At 40.9% G+C, this 19781-nt stretch overlaps 1 protein-coding gene across 4 annotated transcripts in view; it reads right to left on the bottom strand.

Moving 5' to 3' along the window:
• Positions 1-19781, bottom strand: part of slc12a7b (solute carrier family 12 member 7b) — a 190476-nt gene that overhangs the window by 21600 nt on the left and 149095 nt on the right. For all 4 annotated transcript variants that reach the window (XM_052015428.1, XM_052015430.1, XM_052015429.1 and 1 more), the window contains exons 9-20: positions 17228-17395; positions 16926-17024; positions 15012-15069; positions 13158-13332; positions 12527-12645; positions 10524-10622; positions 10103-10222; positions 9873-9977; positions 7789-7957; positions 5679-5874; positions 1831-2000; positions 1186-1317 (exon numbers count right to left, since the gene is read on the bottom strand). In XM_052015428.1, coding sequence (XP_051871388.1) covers positions 1186-1317; positions 1831-2000; positions 5679-5874; positions 7789-7957; positions 9873-9977; positions 10103-10222; positions 10524-10622; positions 12527-12645; positions 13158-13332; positions 15012-15069; positions 16926-17024; positions 17228-17395 — 1610 coding nt within the window. The remainder of the gene's footprint in view (positions 1-1185; positions 1318-1830; positions 2001-5678; positions 5875-7788; positions 7958-9872; positions 9978-10102; positions 10223-10523; positions 10623-12526; positions 12646-13157; positions 13333-15011; positions 15070-16925; positions 17025-17227; positions 17396-19781) is intronic.

Here is a 19781-nt window from a genome sequence, read left to right as displayed (position 1 = left end):
CCAAAAACAAAAAAGTGTATGACCTGAAAATTAGAGCTAAGCCCTTCCAGTAGAAAACACTCCTTCATGCCAAGGGTAATGGAAATGTGGATTCCTCTCGCCTCAAAATGCTTCGTCAACCAAAAAGTTTAAGATTGATATTGTTTGATAATAGCATGAAGGTCACAAAATTGAGGTACAGAGAAGTCAAAATCGAACTGAATGGAACTGGCTCAAATAGATGGTCTATTCCCAACTTAATAGACATATTACTGATGCATTTTGCAGGTCTAAGCGCAGTATCCAAAAGGGCTCTCAAGAATTTATTTGAAATTAAGTCAGAGATCTCTGGTAACCATCTAAGACAGAACCAAATCCCCGAATAGACCATTCCCAGGTAATGAACAGGTTCTGTTTTTACAGACATCCATGTCGATTTTGTCCACAAGTCCAAAGTACATGAAAATCACACGATATGGTAATCATACCTCGTAAGTATTGTAATGAATGGCATCAAAAGCACACAACTGATAAGAACAATTACTAAAAGTGGGGAGAGAGGAAACTAGTTCTGACATTCATAGGAACAGATGCATGTATGCACGTCAAGCTTTTGGATTTAATATTATGGGAGCTCATTCATATGTAGGGGGGTCTAATAAGTCAGATGTTTGTAAACTGGAGAAGGTCTGTATATGTAAACAAGAGTTTCAAATCTCCATTTCAGGCTGCCCCACCCCCACCCAAAAAGTGTAAACTTGTGTTTCAGGCAACAGCTGCCAATGCAAGCAGAGTTTCTTTTCATTATAAACTTGATTTATCATCTGTTAGAAGTAGTTCAGGATGCACTGGCCATGCATTGCATTTGCAAATGCCGGATGAACTGGAAGCCAAGTGCTAGCGATTTATCCCTTCACACGAGATCATGCCATAAATTCAGATCGAGTCTTCATGATACTCTATCCCATAACATGATTGTACAATTAATTGCATGTGTGATGGGTGGATCTCCACTAGCCAGAACTGTTTTGATGTTTCCTGAATGCCGCAATACAAATAGATTTGCATCATAACACAAATGGGAACATTAGGTTTTGTGATCAGGAATAGCCTATTCAGCACCCTTGAGTCAGTTCTGGATCACTGGACCAAATTACTGATCTGGTAGACTTTATCTGTATACCTCAATGATCAGGTAGTTCTTACCATTTCCACCACCTCTACCTCAGCATCAAGCCGGAGCTGGTAGAGGAACAGTTGCAGGTCCTTCTTCATCTGGATGCTATTGTCGTCAATCTGGGCTACGGTGAAGATGCGCATCTTGCACTTCCTCCAAACCTGCAATACATCCAAGAGCTCCCTCTTTAGCACAAGCCACCATTACTATAAGCAGCCCTATTCAATGGCACAGAGCCTTTACCACAGCAAAATGCCTCTCATGAGACACCAATGCAAATTAATAAGCAAGGCAGGTGCACAAAATCTAGTTTGAAAGCTTACAGATGGTTTTAGAGGAGGTAGAACTAGAGAAACTGGAGATGGAGTTCAAGATTTTAGGGCCTCAACAGCTCCGGGCCAGCAATGGAGGAACAAAGGCAAAAGGGAATACACAGGAGCAAGAATGAGAGAACCATGGAGATCTGGGAGGGTTGTATGCCTCGAAGTGGCATCAGATATTGGCAGGATTGGGGTCACGGAAGGTTTTATAAACAACAAGGAATAAATAGAGCTCAGTGCAAATTAGGATAGGCAGCAGAACTTTGGGTGGGTTGCATGACAGGCACCCAATGAAGAAAGTGACTAAACTTCGGATTGCACAAATGAATCTCTCTGAACATCTGGAAGGTTTACCTTGTGTTGGCTGAGGAGGAATGGCAGCAACATAAGCAATCCCCCATCATGTACAATCCACCAAACGTCGATGGTGCCTCCAGCAAAACGCTCCTGATTTGTCGGAAACTTATCTATGTTCTTGGTCACCAGCAGTGCTTGGTGAGCAGCTGTTGTTTCACGCACCATGTCTAAAACAAGACAGAATCCTCACATTAAATACTACAACCTTTTATTTCTAAAAGCAAAAATTGTGATCTTCTGAAACACTCCCTCTGGGTACCCTGAACTGACCAACTGAACATGGTACTAAGTCTCCCAATCCAAGTTTAGTCCCACATAGTGGAAGGAAATCAATCTCCACACCCTTGCAATGGGGCAAGTGGGCTAAAGGAATACCGAACTGGACTGGGTGGAATCCCTCACAAATGATGGCCATTACTCCTTCACACACGAGCACAGGCCATTAGGGGAGAGTACGGGACAGCAGACACCATGTGCATGACATCATTTATCCAAACTTCTCTCAACATTTTCTCAAATGCCCAAAAATTCATCCTCCATCAGTAATGCCACATCCAGTATAAAATTGGGTAGCATGCTGTATTGCACCTCTAAAGTTCAATGCATCTAAAATACAGTTCCATTGAAGCCAGAGTACAATTCACTGCTGTGTTTACTGACTAGGGATAAATTTCTAGCTAACAGATGCTTATTGCTGGAGGCAAAGTCATGGTGTGTCTGAAAATCACATTTCTGCAGTAGAATGTAACCGTGACTGTATCCAGATCAAATTGCTCCACTCCGGAAGTTCAACTGGGTTCTTCCTGTCATCATTCAATCTTGCACTCCAATTTCCACATCAGTTGCTCACAGGTTGACAATGTTCCCTGTGCACTGATCCTTTGGCATATTGCCTGGAAAATTAGGTCACGTTGTTCTGAAGAGCATCTGTTGTTGGGCACTCCCAGAACAAGCATGTTTTCACAGTACTGCTCCCTCTGCAGCTCGATTTAAAGGCAACCGCCCTGAACAGGTTCCAGCCCAGCACCAAGAGCCCAAACAGGAAGCTTGCCTTTAGTTTTTCTAATTTAACTGCTTGCATCTGCAGCTTGTATTGTTCCCTTCCCTCCTTCACCTCCACCAATGTCCTCCTCCTGAGAGTATTCTCATCCATCTTAGACTCCTATTTTCAGGCACCCTTACCTTCCAATTTCCAGGCATCTCCCCTTCCTCAGACCTTGATTAGACCTCTTACTGCAAGTTCTCTTTCCTCCCCTCCAACCCTGGTTTCACTATATTTCCCTGTGGGAGTTCCACAGAGCTCAGTGTGCAATAGGAATCAGTGCAAAAGCTCAGCAGAAAGTCCCTGACAACATTGCTTTGCTGTGCAATGATCTTTGTGCATTTTTAATGGTGTAGATTCATTTGTAGCCACCACCCCCCCTTCCCCCCCCCGCCCCCCGCCATTTCTTCCCCCATATAAAAATGGGCTTTGAACGCCACCTGGTGACCATTAACAGGTGTGGAGGGATCCAGAAGCAATGGTCTAGAAATTCTGAAAAATAGAATTCAAGAAAAAAGCCAAGATGATAGAAGTCTGAAACAAAAACAGAAAATGCTGGAAACACCAGGTCAGGCAGCATCTGTAGAAAGAGAAATGGTGTTAACACTTCAGGTCATGGACCTTTCATCACAACTAGGAAAGAGAAAACAAGTTATTTTAAGCTGCAGGGAGAGTGGGAGAGGAAATGAAAAGGGCAAAGTGAATATTTTTGATTGGACAAGGCCACAGTTTTTTTGGGGTGGGGGGGTGGTTTAATGAAGCAACCTGGTTGATAGATTAATAAAGGCAGTTAGCAAGAAATAACAAACCTAGAAACTTAAGATCTTTGAAATGAGGGCAGTTAGAAAGAAAATTTATAAACCTAGAAAAGTAAAAGCTGCAAAATGTAGAAGTGTGGGGTCCACTAAGCAGGTCTATGCGCTAATAGAGAGGAAAAAAAAACTGAGTCAATAATACAGATGGGCAATCTATGGCAGAAATGGCCAGTTCTGATATGCAGAGAAAGTGAGTCACCAGAAGTCCTTGAATTCAATAGCTAGTCCAGATGACTGCAACGTGCCCAGATGGTGAAGAGATGTCATTTCTCAAGCTTTTAACAGTCCAGGAGAGCACAAACAGATAGGGCAAAATGGGAGTGGGATGGAGAATTAAAGCGATGGGCAACAGGAGGTTCAGGCTGAACACAGGTGCTCTGCAAAGCACCCAACCCGTATTTGGTCTCTCCAGTGTAAAGACCACATCATGTGCATGGATAAGAGTACACAGACTTGGAAGAAGGGCAAGTGATTCACTGCTTCAAAGGATTCCTTGTGTTCCTGGACTGGTGCGAAGGAAAAAGGTAAAAGGACAGTTGCTGCACCTCCTGCAGTTGCATGGGAAAATGCCGTAAGAAGGGGAGTAGCTAGTAGATATTCTAAGGGTGCACTTATGGTTGCAGTGGAGTTGTGCTGTGACTATTTCAGCCATGGTGTGCCATTCTGAAGTTCAGTAATATTCAAGACAGAGGTGGGGTAAAGAGTAGGCATGTGTCCTGGACAAAATTGTGGCCAATGGCAGGCTCGATGATCAGATTACTAACCTTAGGGTGTGTGAATGGAATGGAGATTGGTACTTCTATCTGGGCCTGGAGTCACATGGGTCAATCAAAGAGCCAGGGCTGGGGAGGAAAAATTGAAATGTGACTGAGCAGATTGGGTGGGAGTAGGGGTGATGTCAATTTAATCAAGGGACAGGTTCAGGCTTTGGATAGGAGGGGGAGTGAGGAGAGGATAAAGTGCAGGTACACTAGGCTAGCAAGAGAAGGAGATTAGAAGCTGGGGGTCAGTACAGTGGGTAGAAGAGGTGAAGGGAATGAGTGGAAGACTCAAGGAGAGAAGTTAAATATGGGACTTGCCACTGTGGTATTGTGCCATGAAAACAGAGTTGTCCTTGGAGCATCTAATGGTAATCACTCCCAGGACAACTGTTCTACCTGTCCCTGCTTTGTGGAGCAATGCACAGTGAAGCAACTTGACGCACTTTCTGCAGGTTGTCCCTGAACATCAAGCTGCACTGCTTATGTGACTCTACAAGGCTCTTAAGCACGTAAAGCACAACCAAAGAAAACAACATGGGTTGTGTACATATCTGATAGCTGCAAAGGACAAACTAATTTCACACACGTGGTTATTTAAAGTCAGATTCCAGTCTGAGCTGATGTCCTCAAAATGAAGGGAGCAAAATTTGGCTCCACATTTTTATATAAAATTATGTTCGTGTTCTATTTACTTTGCCCATTGCTCTTAATGTTTCTTTACAAATGCTGGGGTAAAAGGAGGCAACAGAGATCCATGGAGTACATACAGGCTGCACAACTTAATTTGTACTTATGACTTTATACACATGCAAGAGAACCATAGCAATAGGAATAGACTATTCAGACCCTCAATCCCACTGCACCTTTAACCAAGTCATAGCAAATCTTCATCATTTACTCACTTTGTTCTACACTAAATGATACACTTGCCCAATAAAAACCTGTTTAGTGGTGAAAACCTTGATTATTTCCCAGTATTCAACAACCTGCAGATTTCTACTATTCTGTGCATGAAGTCCTTCCCAAGTTCCTTCCTAGGTGCCTTAGTTCTAGTTATAAGACTGCACCCTCTCAAGCTGGAGCAAATAGTTTCACAGTACCGTTTTAAGCACTTTGCTCAGGTCATCCCCAAATCCATGCATTTTGAAAATGTATTACAATTAGGTCATTAACTCAGACACGGAGGCTCTGCAGCACAGTGCAAATATTAAGTGAATGAATACCAACCAACAAAGCCTTTCCAGCCTCCTGGGCCATCTGTTTGCCTCCATAATTCCGGCCATGCCACCAATACAGTGTTGTGTTTCATTCCTCCCAGTCCAGAGGACTGGATCAAGTGGGATACTCCATCTCGCCGGTTGGAAGATACCACCACATGGCAGAAACCTTTGGTCTTCTCCACTCCCATCAAAGCCTTAACATTCTGTTAAATCAAATAAACGACCAATTAAGGAGGTACAAAGGCATAATCATCATTTCATGTTCTCTTGGCTTTGAGAGTGCTGGCACATTTTATGCAATTGAATGCACACAAGGTGTTAATGTGGCAGTGAAAAATTCTTCAATTCCAAGTCTAACACAATAAATTCGATTCTTCTGGGCTTGTTTCCTCCACCTTCGGGATCACAACTCTACTGAGGCAAAGAGCTTCCCAGTTTGGAAGAGGAAGGGAAACTAGACACCAGATCACCATAATCTATTAGAGAAAGACATGGCTGGAAGGCTAGAAGCAGGAGTATGTATGGCCCATGCTTCGAAACTACCAAGAACTACAAAAACCAACAAGGAGGAAGCAAATCAGAACCAGGAGAATGAGAATGCAACAAGGTTCTCCAAAATCCTATAACCTAAAACCTGACTTCATAAAATGGAATGTTAGTCATTTGATCCTCACTACCTGCCCTCAGAAAGAAATCAATAACTGAGGGCCATATATTTAAAGGTAATTGATGGAAGAATCAGGGGAAAGTTACAGTAAAATGTTTTCACCCAAAAAGTACTGTGCATTTGTATTTCATTATCTGAAAGAGTGGTGGAACAAGAATTTTAATTTTAAAAAAAGTACACATTAAAACACATTCTAAAAGTACTTTGAAGAATCATAACCTATACCACACAGAGTCGGGAAGTGGGATTAGCCTAATTTCTTCCGGCTGGCCTCAACATTGTTTATATGGCTTCTTCTATAAATTTCTCTAATTTTATTCATAGGCTGCAACTGAAGTTCACCAAGTATCAATGGGAAGATTAACAGTCCAATGTCAAAGTCTTTCCATTGGTAATTTGAAATAAACATAGAAAAATTGGAAATACTCAGGTCAAGCAGCAACTGATGAAAGATCACTGACCTTAAATGCCGACTCTTTTTTCTCCACAGATGCTGCCAGGCCAGGAATGTTACAACCACTTTAATCAGTGGATAAATGTGCAAAAGGCCTGAACTGGAGGGAATCTTGATAGATTACAAGACTAAAGTTACCAATCTGGGGCAGGGTGAGCCTACCGAGGATACTGACAATGATGAGTAGTCAAAACTAAAAGGTATTGCTGGAGCAGGAACCACTGCAGGTCTGCTGCAGTGAGGTACTTAATGAATGGCATTTGATACAAAACAGGTAATAGAGGCAGAGTTGACAAAAATAGAAAAAGCACTGCTCAGGGTGGGTAAAATGGTTAGAAGACATTCAGACAGATACACAGATATAAAAAATTAACAGTGTTGTCTCATTTGTGGCTTGTTGCCAGGTCAAATGCAAGGTAAATGGGACTAGCTCAGATGGACATTTTGGTTGGCATGGACGACCTGGGTCCAAGGGCTTACTTTCCATGCTGTACAACTCTATGACCTGCTGAGCATTTCTAACATTCTCTATTGTTAGGTTTGATTGTTAGATGTTTCAGACTATTTGGTTTCCGGTTAAAACTGGTACCATCACTATGAAGAGTTTTGTTATGCAATTACATGTATCAATGACGTAAACTGCCTAAAAACACTACCATTACATACCCATCAAGGAAACAGCAAAGGGGAAGCCTTTCCTTCCCCAAGAAATAGATCAGAGCAATGGAGCACAGGAAATCATTAGACCCATCATGTGCATCTCAGTTCTCTGAAAGAGTCATCCAAGTCATTCTTTGTAAAGTTCCTCATTTTCCTTTTCCCCTTTTTCACATATCCAACTCCCTTTTGAAAAATACTATTAAATCAGATTCCACTACCCCTACAGACAGCACATTATACAAATCTCTGAATGTTTATTAGTGAAGAGAGTGTGCGTACTTCAACCAATATGCTATTTCAAATACGACTGCTGAACGTCTGCAGTCACAGCATTACCTGCTCGGCATTCTGCACCTCTGAGTGCCTCTCCAGGAATGTACCTTCCAGCACTGAGCCAACAATGGTCAATCCCTTGCCAGCTTTGAGTTGTGTGGTGAGTGACAGCAGTCGAGGGTGCTTTACATTCTGTTCTGGGTCGAGGTTGAGCAAAATCAACAGTTGGGGTCTGTGAAGAAATAAAACAAGAGAGTTTAAAACAGAAAGCCCAGTCATTTAATGGAATCCACCTAATATTTTTATTGAAAGTAACCTAGTGGGGGACACAAAGACCAGTGACTGCCAGAGATTTTCCTGTCTCTCCCTAACCCTAGTTATGGCTGGGGCAAGCTGACAGTGTTGGTCTCTGGCTCAGATGTCAACAGTAATTTTAACAACAGTGTTGTCTCATTTGTGACTTGTTGCCAGATCAGTTTCTGGTTAAATGAGGCATCACCATCATTATGTAAAGTCTTGGTATGAGACCACCTCTGGGAGAAGCCACCTCTCCAGGGTTTGCTTTCCTGAAATATTTAGATACCATCCTTAATGTTCCAGCACTTTTTGTGGATTGTTTGTGATGCAAACTGAAACAAACAGAAATTCACCTCTTTGATATCACACACTGCTACTAATCACAATTCTGTATACCAACGGCTTCCACTTACACAAGATTCATCATGACTAGTCTCACTGGTTATTTAAAGGCTCAGTTTTACAATAAGGCATGGGAGTAATTTAAATATGAATTTCCACCATAAGTCCCTGAGAGAAAGATTGCTACATTGTTGCCATCAACTTGGTTACCCAATTTCAGTTCATTAAAGCAATTGCCAATTAATTCCAAAAACTTTGCTGATTAATGTAAACATGGTTATACATGTATAACCTACAAACATATATGAACAAACTAGGAACAGGATTATGGCTGAGCTGACTATAACCTCAACTCCACGTTCTTGAGAATTTATAGTAACCTTTCACCTCCACGATCCCTACTGAATCCAACTCCCCTTTGCTTATCAAGAACCTATCTACCTACTCACGTGCCTTAAAAATATTCAAAGACTCTGCTACCACCACCCTTTGAAGAAGAGAGATCAAAGACTCGATCCTCGTAGAGAAAAAATTAACCTTATCTGTCTTAAGTGCATGACCCTTTATTTGTAAACAATGACTCCTTGCTCTGGATGCTCCCACAAATGGAAGTATCCTCTCCACATCCACCCTGCCATCACCCTTCATGATCTTGTATATTTCACTCAAGTCCCCTTGCAATTTTCTGCTGTGTATACAAGCACAGTTTGTTTAATCTTTCCTCATATGACAACATGCCCATTCTAGATATCAGTCTAGCAAAACCTTCTCCAAACTGCTTTCAATACACTGCCTTACATGCCTAAACTGCCTTAAATGAGACCATCTCTTTACACAATACTCTAGACATTGTTTCATCAATGTCCTATATAAATCAAGCATGATTTCCCAACTACTGTATTCCATTTGCAACAAATAACATTGTTAGCTTTCTTAATTACTTGCTATACCCACATTCTAACCTTTTGCAACTCATACCCCAGAACATCCAGATCCTTCTGCACCTCAGAGCTCTGCAACATCTCACCACTTAGATAAATAACTTCATCTCTACAGGCAAGTTCACACTTTCCCTCATTATACTCCATTCACCAGACCGTTGCCCACTCACTTAACCTGGCTATATCCCTTTTCTAACCTTCTTATACCTCTTCACAAGTTACCTTCCCATCTGTCTTTGTAAGATCAGCAACTTTAGCAACCACACCTTCAAGTCTCTTCATCCAAGTCAGTGCTCTGGGCTACACATTTTATTTTGCACTAAACTCAGATTAATCATCATTGTTGCTAGCATTGTCTGGGCAATTGTTCAAATTCTCAGTATTAATGCCCTTCACTTGGAACAGGTCACCGAAAAAAATTATCATCAATTTGTTAAAATAAACCAGTATATATGTCACAGGTCGCAAGGAAGCAGGGCATCAAAGTTCGTACTTCTGATCAGAAGATAATTTTGAACAAGTTTAAAAATTTGAATTAAGAACTACAATCTCTAGTTCTGACTTTACCTCCAGTTCTTTGTGTGAGTTGGACCATCTTCCAATCGGAGCAAAGCATATCGAGCTGCATTTAGAGACAGGCCCCTGATCCCATCACCCCATTCCTTCTCAGCTCTGAAAAGTAAAATTAGGTTGTATTTAAGAAAAGCATGGACACAAACCATGCAATAGTCATTTAGTTAGCAACAGATTTCTATTCAAAAACTTTATTTAATTGTGCAAAGTAGTAACCATCTCACCCTCGATATTCAATGTACTTGTAGATGCATCCTGCTATCAACATGGCGACCAGTGCATAATACCAAGAACAGATGAACATCAAGGCAAGACACAAACTCATACCCAGGAAAGACAAGGTCCTAGAAGTATAATATCAGAATGTCAGATATATATCAGGCTTGATCAGGTAAATTTGGAAGATTTGAGATTGCATGCAATACATTCAATATCTACATGATGCATTTTGTGGCTATTGTACTAATGAAAATTCAATTCCAGCACCAGTTACAACTAAACAAGCCCAAACAGAAGTTCCACCCATATGTAATTTAAGAATTTATTCTACCAATAAGATAGCACAGTGAACAGGATCTAAGGCTCGTTGTACTCATCAGACAGAGATACTTAAGAGGAATTTTCTTTTTTGTACTTCTGCCGTACCAGTGATAATACTTGAATCGTGGCCTCCAATTGGGTGTCCTCAAGAGTGTCTGTAGAGCACATGCCAGGTTCACAAACATGTAGCACATCAAGAAGAACCTGAGAGAAGCAAGAAAAAGTACATACATTAAAAGATTCACACCAAATTATTTACTCTTACAGATTCTCCATCTCTAGCTTTGTCCACTTTCCACTTCTTAAATCGTTCCCTTTCTCCATCACATCAATTCTGGGTTTTGCTGTTCCTTTATTCATCCTTATGTCACTGGATCAAATATTTTTTTTCCCCAAATGGAGTTGGCTCCCACAGTAACCTTCCATGAAGTGCATCAGTTGAATACTGAATGGACACCCTGCAATAATGCATTGTTTAGTCCAAACAAAGCTATTCTGACAATTTTGGAATAACAAGACATTCAAGTTACTTGAGCTCTGTTTGATTACTGACAATAGAACATTATACCTCTCCACATGGCAAGCACAAAGTTAACCTACAAGTGTACATAGGAGGCAAATGGCACAGCAGGTAGAGCTACTGTCTCAGTTCCAGTGAACCAGTTCAATCTGACCACTGATGCATGTTGTCTCTATAATTGTGTGGGTTTCCTCTGGGAACTTTGGTTTCCTCTTGTATCTCAAACACATGCAGGTTGATAAGTTCGTTGGCTACTATAAATTGCCCGCTGCGTAGGTGAGTGGTAGAATTTGGACAGAGTTGGTGGGAGTGTGCGGAGAATAAAATGGGATTAGTGTGAACAGGTGCTTGATGGTTGGTGCAGATTCGGTAGCTGAAGAGCCTATTTCTGTGCTGTATGACCTGATGAAGTGGCTATCTCTTGCCAAGTTTTAACTTCTAATATTATTTGCATATACCTGACGTATTAATATTCCACAAAGGATGAAAACCCTTCCCATAATTCCTACTTTTTCCATCCTGGATGACCTGAGACACGAAGGGACTGAAGTTACACTGCAACTGTAGAAACCTATAGGCCACACCTGGAGTATTGTAAGCAATCCTGTGCACCACACCTTAGGAAGCAATGTAGCAAAGATTTAGCTGGCTGATACCTGGATTCCCAGGATTACTCCAAAAGTTGCATTCCCTTGAATTTAATCAGTTAAGTGGAGATTTGATTGAAGTTTGAGTCATTAAGGGGAACCAATAGAGCAGATGAAAAGAATGAGTATCTTTGCTGACTGTGAAATCTAGTACTCAGAATCACAAGAGATTCTGCAGATGCTGGAATCTGAAGCAATACACACAAAATGCTGGAGGAACTCAGCAGGTCAGACAGCATCCATGTAATCAGAATAATAGATTTTTGTTAATCAAATGTATTAAGGTTTCTGGGGAAAAGGAAGGAACGTGGAGAAACTATGCAAGAGATCAGCCTCGAGGCCGTAGATCGGCCAAGATCTCAAAGCAGGATAGGTTTGGGGGGCTGAACAGTTGAGTTTATTTTTGGTCCTGCTTCCCCTTAGCTCTGGACTAAGATCATTTTGTGAATATCTTCAACCCAAATCCTGTACCACTCAGATGCTGGTTTTCTGTGCAACAAGACCTATCTTCCAAACCCACCTCCTTCAGGTCTTCCGGGCAGCAGAAACTTCATCCCTAGATCACTCTATTTCAACATTCTCCTCTTTAAAAGCACCCTTTCTATATCTAATGTCCCCTCCATGCTCACCATATCCTCCATAAAAATGTTCTTTTTTTTAGTCTGGCACCATTTTTGGGGGGGACAGTCTACGAAACACTTTAGACATTCTTCATATTGAACGCCTTGTCTACATAGCAAGCTGTTGTTATACATATTTGAGACATTATAGAAGTCATAAGACAGCTATGAGGGGGAAAACAATGTGCCTACCAACCACATACACCAAGGTGACCTCAGAAGGCTTTGGACACGTGACCACCCGCTAATGCTTACTCTGAATTTCAAGTTGTAAACAAAAGTCTTTTTGATATTAAGTGGCCACAAAACTACAATACTTACATGGAAAGAATGGGAGCCACACTATCGAGGGAAGCAATCAAAATCCCAATCTCACAAATGCCAGCAGTGAGAAGGAGGGCCCATGTTGGTTCACCATTTGCTTTCCCATGGCCAAAGACCTGTTTTTAAGAAGTGGAAAAGTCAAACATAAAATAAAGATATACAAGTTTAAATACAAAATATTTAACTACATGATTAGACATCTGGCATGCTGCATGCACTTTTGAAGCCTACCCTGGTTGTGCTTTGTAAAGTGACAGCAAAAGTTGGGGAGACATAGATAAATGCTTAACACTCTACTTGTGATGACTCCACTTGGAGACATAAGAGACTAGAACCTGGAACAAAAAATAAACTGCTACTAGAACTCAGCGAGTGAAACAGCATCTGTAGAGGATGCTGCTCAAGAACCTGCCGAGTTCTCATAGCATTTTATTTTTTGTTCCAAACACTCCACTTGAGGATTTTCCATGAATTTTGTGCCCTCCTTAATTCTTTTACCAAATTTCAGTTACTACCGTTATGTATATTGAAATGTTTTTGGTATTTCCAAAACACGCTGTAAACTTCTGTTGTTAAAATCTTTTTCAGCTCAGCTTTAATACACTTTCATACAATTATTTACACTTACCTGTAGGAAAGGGACTATCCCATCCCGGGCAATTGCCTGCATTAACCGAGGAGCCCCGGTGAGACTCTGGAGACCGGCACCACATGTTGAGAAGAAAGAACCGATCACAATAACCCAGGGAGAAGGCCAAGCCAGAATCCCAATGACAAGATTGCCATTTACCGACTCACCAAACCTGAGAACAAAAGTGGAGTCTTTAAAAAGCAAATTTTAAAAATAAGGGAAGAAAAAGAAGTAAATTGATCAGACAGTTGTCCAGGAAAGCAAGACAACAAGGTCACGGGTAACTGTTGCATTCACGTCGACACATGAGCATCAGGGGATGAAGGCGAGTTCCAAAAGCATTCAGTGAAGATGCTCATGGACATGGCATCAAAATACAGCTGGTGGCAACAACAAAGAATTTCCTCACCAAATACCTTCTGTTGAGGCTACATTAAACAATTCACTGTGGGGACTTCCCTTCAGATTTCCACCCAGAATTTCCAGGGGAAATGTCACTAAGGAATTTGGGCAGAGGGGACAAATGGAGCCCCCACAGTAAAAAGCATTCTCCACTCGCATCATTTCAGCTTGACTAGGATCCTGGCAGCCACCTATTCCAACCCACTGTGGCTGCTAGTGGATCCTAGGACAGAGCTGTGAAACTGATTTGCCTGCATTTGATCCATATTCCTTGATATTTTTGAAGAACAACTAAATATACACATAGAAGCAGCAAAACATCACCTAATCATTTGTCCTGGCATAACTCCCACCTGCATTTAAACCTTGAGGAGTCACTGAAAACCCAATATGCTGACAGGCTTCAGATATTCTAAGCCTACAAAACCATGAGAGCTCTTGAAAAGAATGCAGTAAAAAAAATTAAATGCATAACAAATGTGGTTCTGTATTTAGAACCTCAGCTGTTAGCTATTTGGCTGGGACTTCAGAGTTGAACACAACAGCAGTGAAGCTGATCAGCGCATGATATTTTGACCTATTTTCCTTCAGCAGAGGATTAGCAAAAATAGAAATCATGATACTACAATCAATCTATCATTGTGACCATTGGTGTATATTAAATGATGAACAAATAACTTTAAAAAAACAGGTCATTGGTGTTATGGATTTCGATAACTTTCTGTTGAACACTTAATGTCTGTGATGGTTTTGAACCTACTTTGAATATTTTAAATTATATTTGTTTATCAGCACATCATTATCTAAAAGCTACACCCACCGTCTCATTTAGAATTGATAATGGACTAAATGGATCTCTTTGGTAGTTCATTAACACTATCCAGGCCATTTATTTAAAACTATTAATTTTTGAGGTATTTCTGGTACAGTTCACAAACTTTCTCAGTGATCCTTGTGTAATCAAGTGACACATAGAGCCATGAATACCCAGGGATTCAAATGACAATCGGTTATTGAAAAAAGCAAAAATACACTTAAAGAATTATAAACAGATAAAGTCTTTTTAACCATCTCAGTGCTGAGCAGCTGCACCATTTGCCCCAAGTTGACCAACAGCAACACCCAAATGCAAGCTCTCCACACTGAGCTGTGACAGTTCCTTGCTAGGAGAACAACAGAAGGGTTTGATTTGCACCAGGGTCTTGAAACAGTAGCAAGAAGCCCGAGTAGATGTCTTTTTTAAAAGTAGAGGAGGATATGTACAGTATCTATGAGTGTTTGGACTGAAGAACTGAGATTAAGAGTACTACAAGGACTCTGTGGAATAATACTAAAGGGGACACCTATTTGTAATAGGCCAATCTGCTTAACAATCCAATAAAAAAACAGGCACTTAGATTTAAAAAAACACTTTACCAGAGATTGCCATAAATTTGACATATCACTTACTTGTCCCTCAAGAGGACACCTTCAATGCAAGCACCAAACAAGATAATGCACGACAAGTCTTTTGTTGATTATTAAGGAAATTAAGGTCACATTACCTAGGTTAGTTATACTTGTAATTACTGATTTCTAATTAGAATTTCTAATTCAGTACTTTCTGATGAAAAACAATCATAGTCAAAATTCTCTGTAGCGACCAAAACTATTTTCATAGTAATATTCTTGGACTCTGGATTTTTCTTTCTTGGTTCCAGGGGTGTGTTTTGTTTTAATTAGTGTTCAAAATTGTGTATTTTGTTTGTTAAAAAAACTTCAATCTTTGTGAAGTTTCCACCTCTGTGAATCATGATGAATTGAAAATTGGTAAAGATAACAACACAAATTCTCATTACCTTATTAAATGTTATCATTGTCTAGCTGTTTACCACTGTTACACAATTGACCAGTGCAGCTCACAAATAGGTTTGGTTGGCACTCTGTACATGAATGTTGATAGAAACATGCAGCAGGCTTTAAGCAAAATGCATGTTCTGTATGATTGTCATTTACTGCTGGCACAAGTTTTATCAAATAATAAAAAAACTGATTTCTCCAAATGGGCTTTTGTTTTTGTTTTTCAGATCTGAAAAAACAAAAAAAAATCAAGTCCTAATTAATTTCTCCCTGCTACTGAAAAACATTCATGAGTCACAGACGATGGAGTAATGGATCATTAGTAAGAGACTGCAATTCATCAATGCAAAATATCTCTGAGACTATGACAATGCGAGGGGGCCTCCCGATGCTGAATGAATTTTACACACATCTGACTAAAGATGGAGAACACACTGCTCCACCAGATGAGCAAGGAAATAAAATTATATTTAAATGTTGCAAATAAACAAACGAAAGGGAAGGTGCTCAAAATTTGCAGGCATGAGCTACTCTCAGTATTCTAATTTGACCTGTGGTGGCTACATCTGAACCTAGAGTGCTGAATTAGGTGTGGTGAAACGCGGCTAATCACATTTTAATATCATCCAGCTTCCTGATACTGTTACAGATTAACCACTGGGCTGAACCCAACTGGCCATTATTCAGTTGCTCCCAGGCTAGTGAATCCTGGACTTGTTATGAAAAACACCGGATTACAAACTTGCTGACGTTCTCTGGCATTATGCTGGAGAAATCACTTCTCTAATCCAAAGCCAGCCAGACCTACCAGAAGAACAGCAATCTTTTTCATCTGAATAGGGATTTCTGACATGGAGAAGAAAATATTTTTTTTATTTTAATGGCTTTAACAATTTGAGTTGTTTGATGTTTTTAATTTAAAAAAAACATCTAACACTTTAAATAATGTATTTTTAATTACCTACTGCAATAGTATTTAAGGTGTCTCTGAATATCAAAGCTAAAAATGTTAAAAATGTTAAGAATGCCTCACAGCTTTGATAGGAGGCGAGGCTTTCTGGGGCTGGGTCACAGTCATCGCTAAGGCCTTGCCTTGAAACCCAGTTCCCAGGGGAGGGCTGTCAGCTTATCTGGCCCTCCACACCTGGCCCAGGTATGCGTGGGCAGGCACAGTCAACAAGCCAAGTCTAGCATGAGTTAGTGTAATACATTGTAGATATAAAACAATTTAAAAAATTTGTATTCCTAGTGCGTCTGTCATACTGCCATTATAAAAAATACAATTCAGATGTGGCTAGAGGGCAGTTATGTTGGAATTGGGTTCCCTTCCTTTAATGACTTTAATCAAATGGTTGGGTTCTTATTATGGGTTTTCATTGACACATCAAGTTTCTGTCCGCAAATTACTATATCTACTGAACTCCACAATCTCCAACCCAGTGTGACAGCCACCAAGACTTCTTCAAAATTTCTACAGCGTTACATATTTCAGCTTTGGATGATCATTTCCCAGAGTAAGGATACAAATGAAAGAGGTTGTAATAATTGCTAGTAATGTTCCAGTAGGGATGGATTTCTGGGCATCTTTTAGGTCTCCAGACCTATTTGAACCTGCCATGATACCTGTCGAGGAAAAAAAGAATCTTAGAATCAAGCGTGCTCTTAATTAAAATTATGCACATCCCAATCTTTATATTATTCAACCAGTGAGTTGGGGAAAGGAGGGCAAGTGCGAGTGTTAAAGGAGCTTCTCTGGGCCATACCTTAAGCATGAGACTGCATAGTAACTGTACACCCCACAACAGCTTTACAGCCATGAACCTCACCTGTCACAGAGGGGAAATAGATGCCAACCAGCATGGTGAAGTAGGTCGCTATGTCACTGAACACATATGGCAGTCCCACGTTCGTTTCATCTTCTGAGGCAGGTGTAGATGGCAGTCCTGGCTTTTCCAACATTTCTCCTTGGGGTCCATAATTACTCCAGATATTGTCTAAATGAAAACAGGAAAAAAAAAGCATGAAAGATTTGGTTAAGGAACTGCCTATTTCAAAAAGAGAGAAACAATATTTGTACACAATGACTTTTATTCTCCTGTAAAATAAAAAGCTCTTTCTCTCTAATCTCCCCGAGGTATCTGCAACCTAACTTGACCACCTGGATTGACTCCATTACTCATTTTACAGAGAGCCCAATGTTACTTCCAAATTACTCAAATGGAAATTCCAAAGCAAAACATCAGGGAAATAGATGCCAGGTGAGTTAAAATTAACCCCTTTGAGTTCATTGCTATTGTAACATTGAATATATCAATAGGCAACATTTTAAACATAGTGTTGCATTCAAACGTGAAATGCAAACCACCTGTTGGTCTTACAATCCTCCAAGATCTTTATGCTCCGCCAATTCTGGCCTGTGGAGGATGTCCTATTCCACCACTACTGGGGAGGTGATGGAAGCAGTTACAAAAGCAATGTTCAGAGGCACTTAGACAGACACATGATCAGGCAGGGAATAGAGGGACTTGGACCATTTACAGGCAGATGGGTTTAGTCAGATTGGCATTATGGTCCATATCCCTTAATTCAGCACAGGGATGGTGAGCTAAAGGGCTTGTTCCTGTGCTGTAATGTTCTATGCCAAAGTTGCCTAAACCAAGAGATTCCCAACTCATCGAGGCACTTCCTGTAACACATCTCTGATTTCTATATGTTGTGGAACATATTCAATGCACTCAATTTTACTACATTAAAGCTGTTAAATAAACATCTGTTCATTCAAAGTGCCTTCATTGGTCGGGGCATTGAGTACAAGAGTAAGGAAGTCACGTTGCAGCTATATAAAATTTTGGTTAGGCTGCACTTGAGGTACTGTGTGCATTTCTAGTCACCTCATTGCAGGTGTGGAGGCTTTTAAAAGTGTGCAGAACTTTACCAGGATGCTGCCTGGATTAGAGGGTATGAGCTATAAGGAGAGGTTGGACACACTTGGGTTATTCTTTTCCTGGAGTGTCGGAGGCTGAGGGGAGACCTGATAGAAGTTTAAAATTATAAGAGGCGTAGAAAGAGTAGGGTCAGAATCTTTCTCCCACAGTAGAAACGTCAGGTACTAGAGAACATGCGTTTAAGGTGAGAGGGGAAAAGTGTAAAGGAAATGTGCAGGGCAAGTTTTTTTTTACACAGATTGTGGTAGGTCCCTTGAATGGGCTGTGGGGGGTAGTGGTGGAAGCAGATACGACAGTGGCGTTTAAGAGGCTGTTAGACACAAGAACGTGCAGGGAATGGAGGGATTTGGATCATGTGCAGGCAGAAGAGATTTAGTTTAATTCGGCATCGTGTTTGGCACAGACGTTGTGGGCTGAAGGGCCTGTTCCTGTGCTGTGCAATGTTTTATGTAAAGCCTCATTTGCCAAAGTGAAATCTATTCAGAATAGTTTTGCCCATTTGGCTTCATCTGTTAATATCTTTGTAATCAAATGCTTCCAACTACAACACTGTGTCATCCGCAAACTTGGATACAGGCCTTCTATCCCATTGCCAGTGTCTTTAATAAGTAAGGCGAGTTATGGCTGCCCCCAACAGTAGCACATCCAGGACCCTCTCCAAGTCACTAACCTGAGCAGGAAGAGGCGTTGAACACTGGCAGATGATGTGTTCACAAATATGTGATATTAAAAAATGAATCTAGATTAGCAAACACACTAACATTATGAATGACCTTGAAGCAGCTAAGGGTGGATCTGAAAGAGACCTCAAGAGTCTTGGTAGATTCAGCTGGTCCAGTTCTGATCTGCAATCAACAGAGCCTTTGGGTTATTGAACCAAAGCCAAAACAGTAGAATATAAATCACGAGCTCTGGTCAGGCTCCATTTTAAGTACTGTATCTGGCTCTGGTTGCCAAGAAATAAGGGAGCTATTCAAGCACAGGAGCCTATACAGAGCACAGCCCACGGAACTGATCCCAGTGTTGGAGGGGGAGAGTTAAGGGAAAAGACTGGGGAAACTTTGGCTTCACTCTGTGAAGGAAGAGAGGGAGGAAAAAAAGGAGTGTTGGAACCAAACAAGGAAACAGACGAATATCACACCAGCAAAAGGTCGAACTGATGCCAAAAAATTACTCCTTGCAGTGCTCAATTTTAGTAGAATAAATTTCCATATTCCTGGCGAGGGTAGAAGCTCTGGAGTCACTTAATTGGATCCTGTGGTGGGTGGAGCATAGGACTGTTCTGATTGGGTAGATCAAGATGGACTGAGTGGCCATACTCATCCAGAAAGAATCCATCACCCAATCCCAATTCTGGTCACCTCACTATAGGAAGGATGTTGAGGCTTTAGCGAGGGTGCAGATGAGGTTTACGAGGATGCTGCCTGGATTAGAG

Source organism: Pristis pectinata, chromosome 5 (genome assembly GCF_009764475.1).
Source record: "Pristis pectinata isolate sPriPec2 chromosome 5, sPriPec2.1.pri, whole genome shotgun sequence".
NCBI lineage: Eukaryota > Metazoa > Chordata > Chondrichthyes > Rhinopristiformes > Pristidae > Pristis > Pristis pectinata.
The sequence above is the reverse complement of the archived record's forward strand: the minus strand, read 5'-3'. Positions and strand labels throughout refer to the sequence as shown.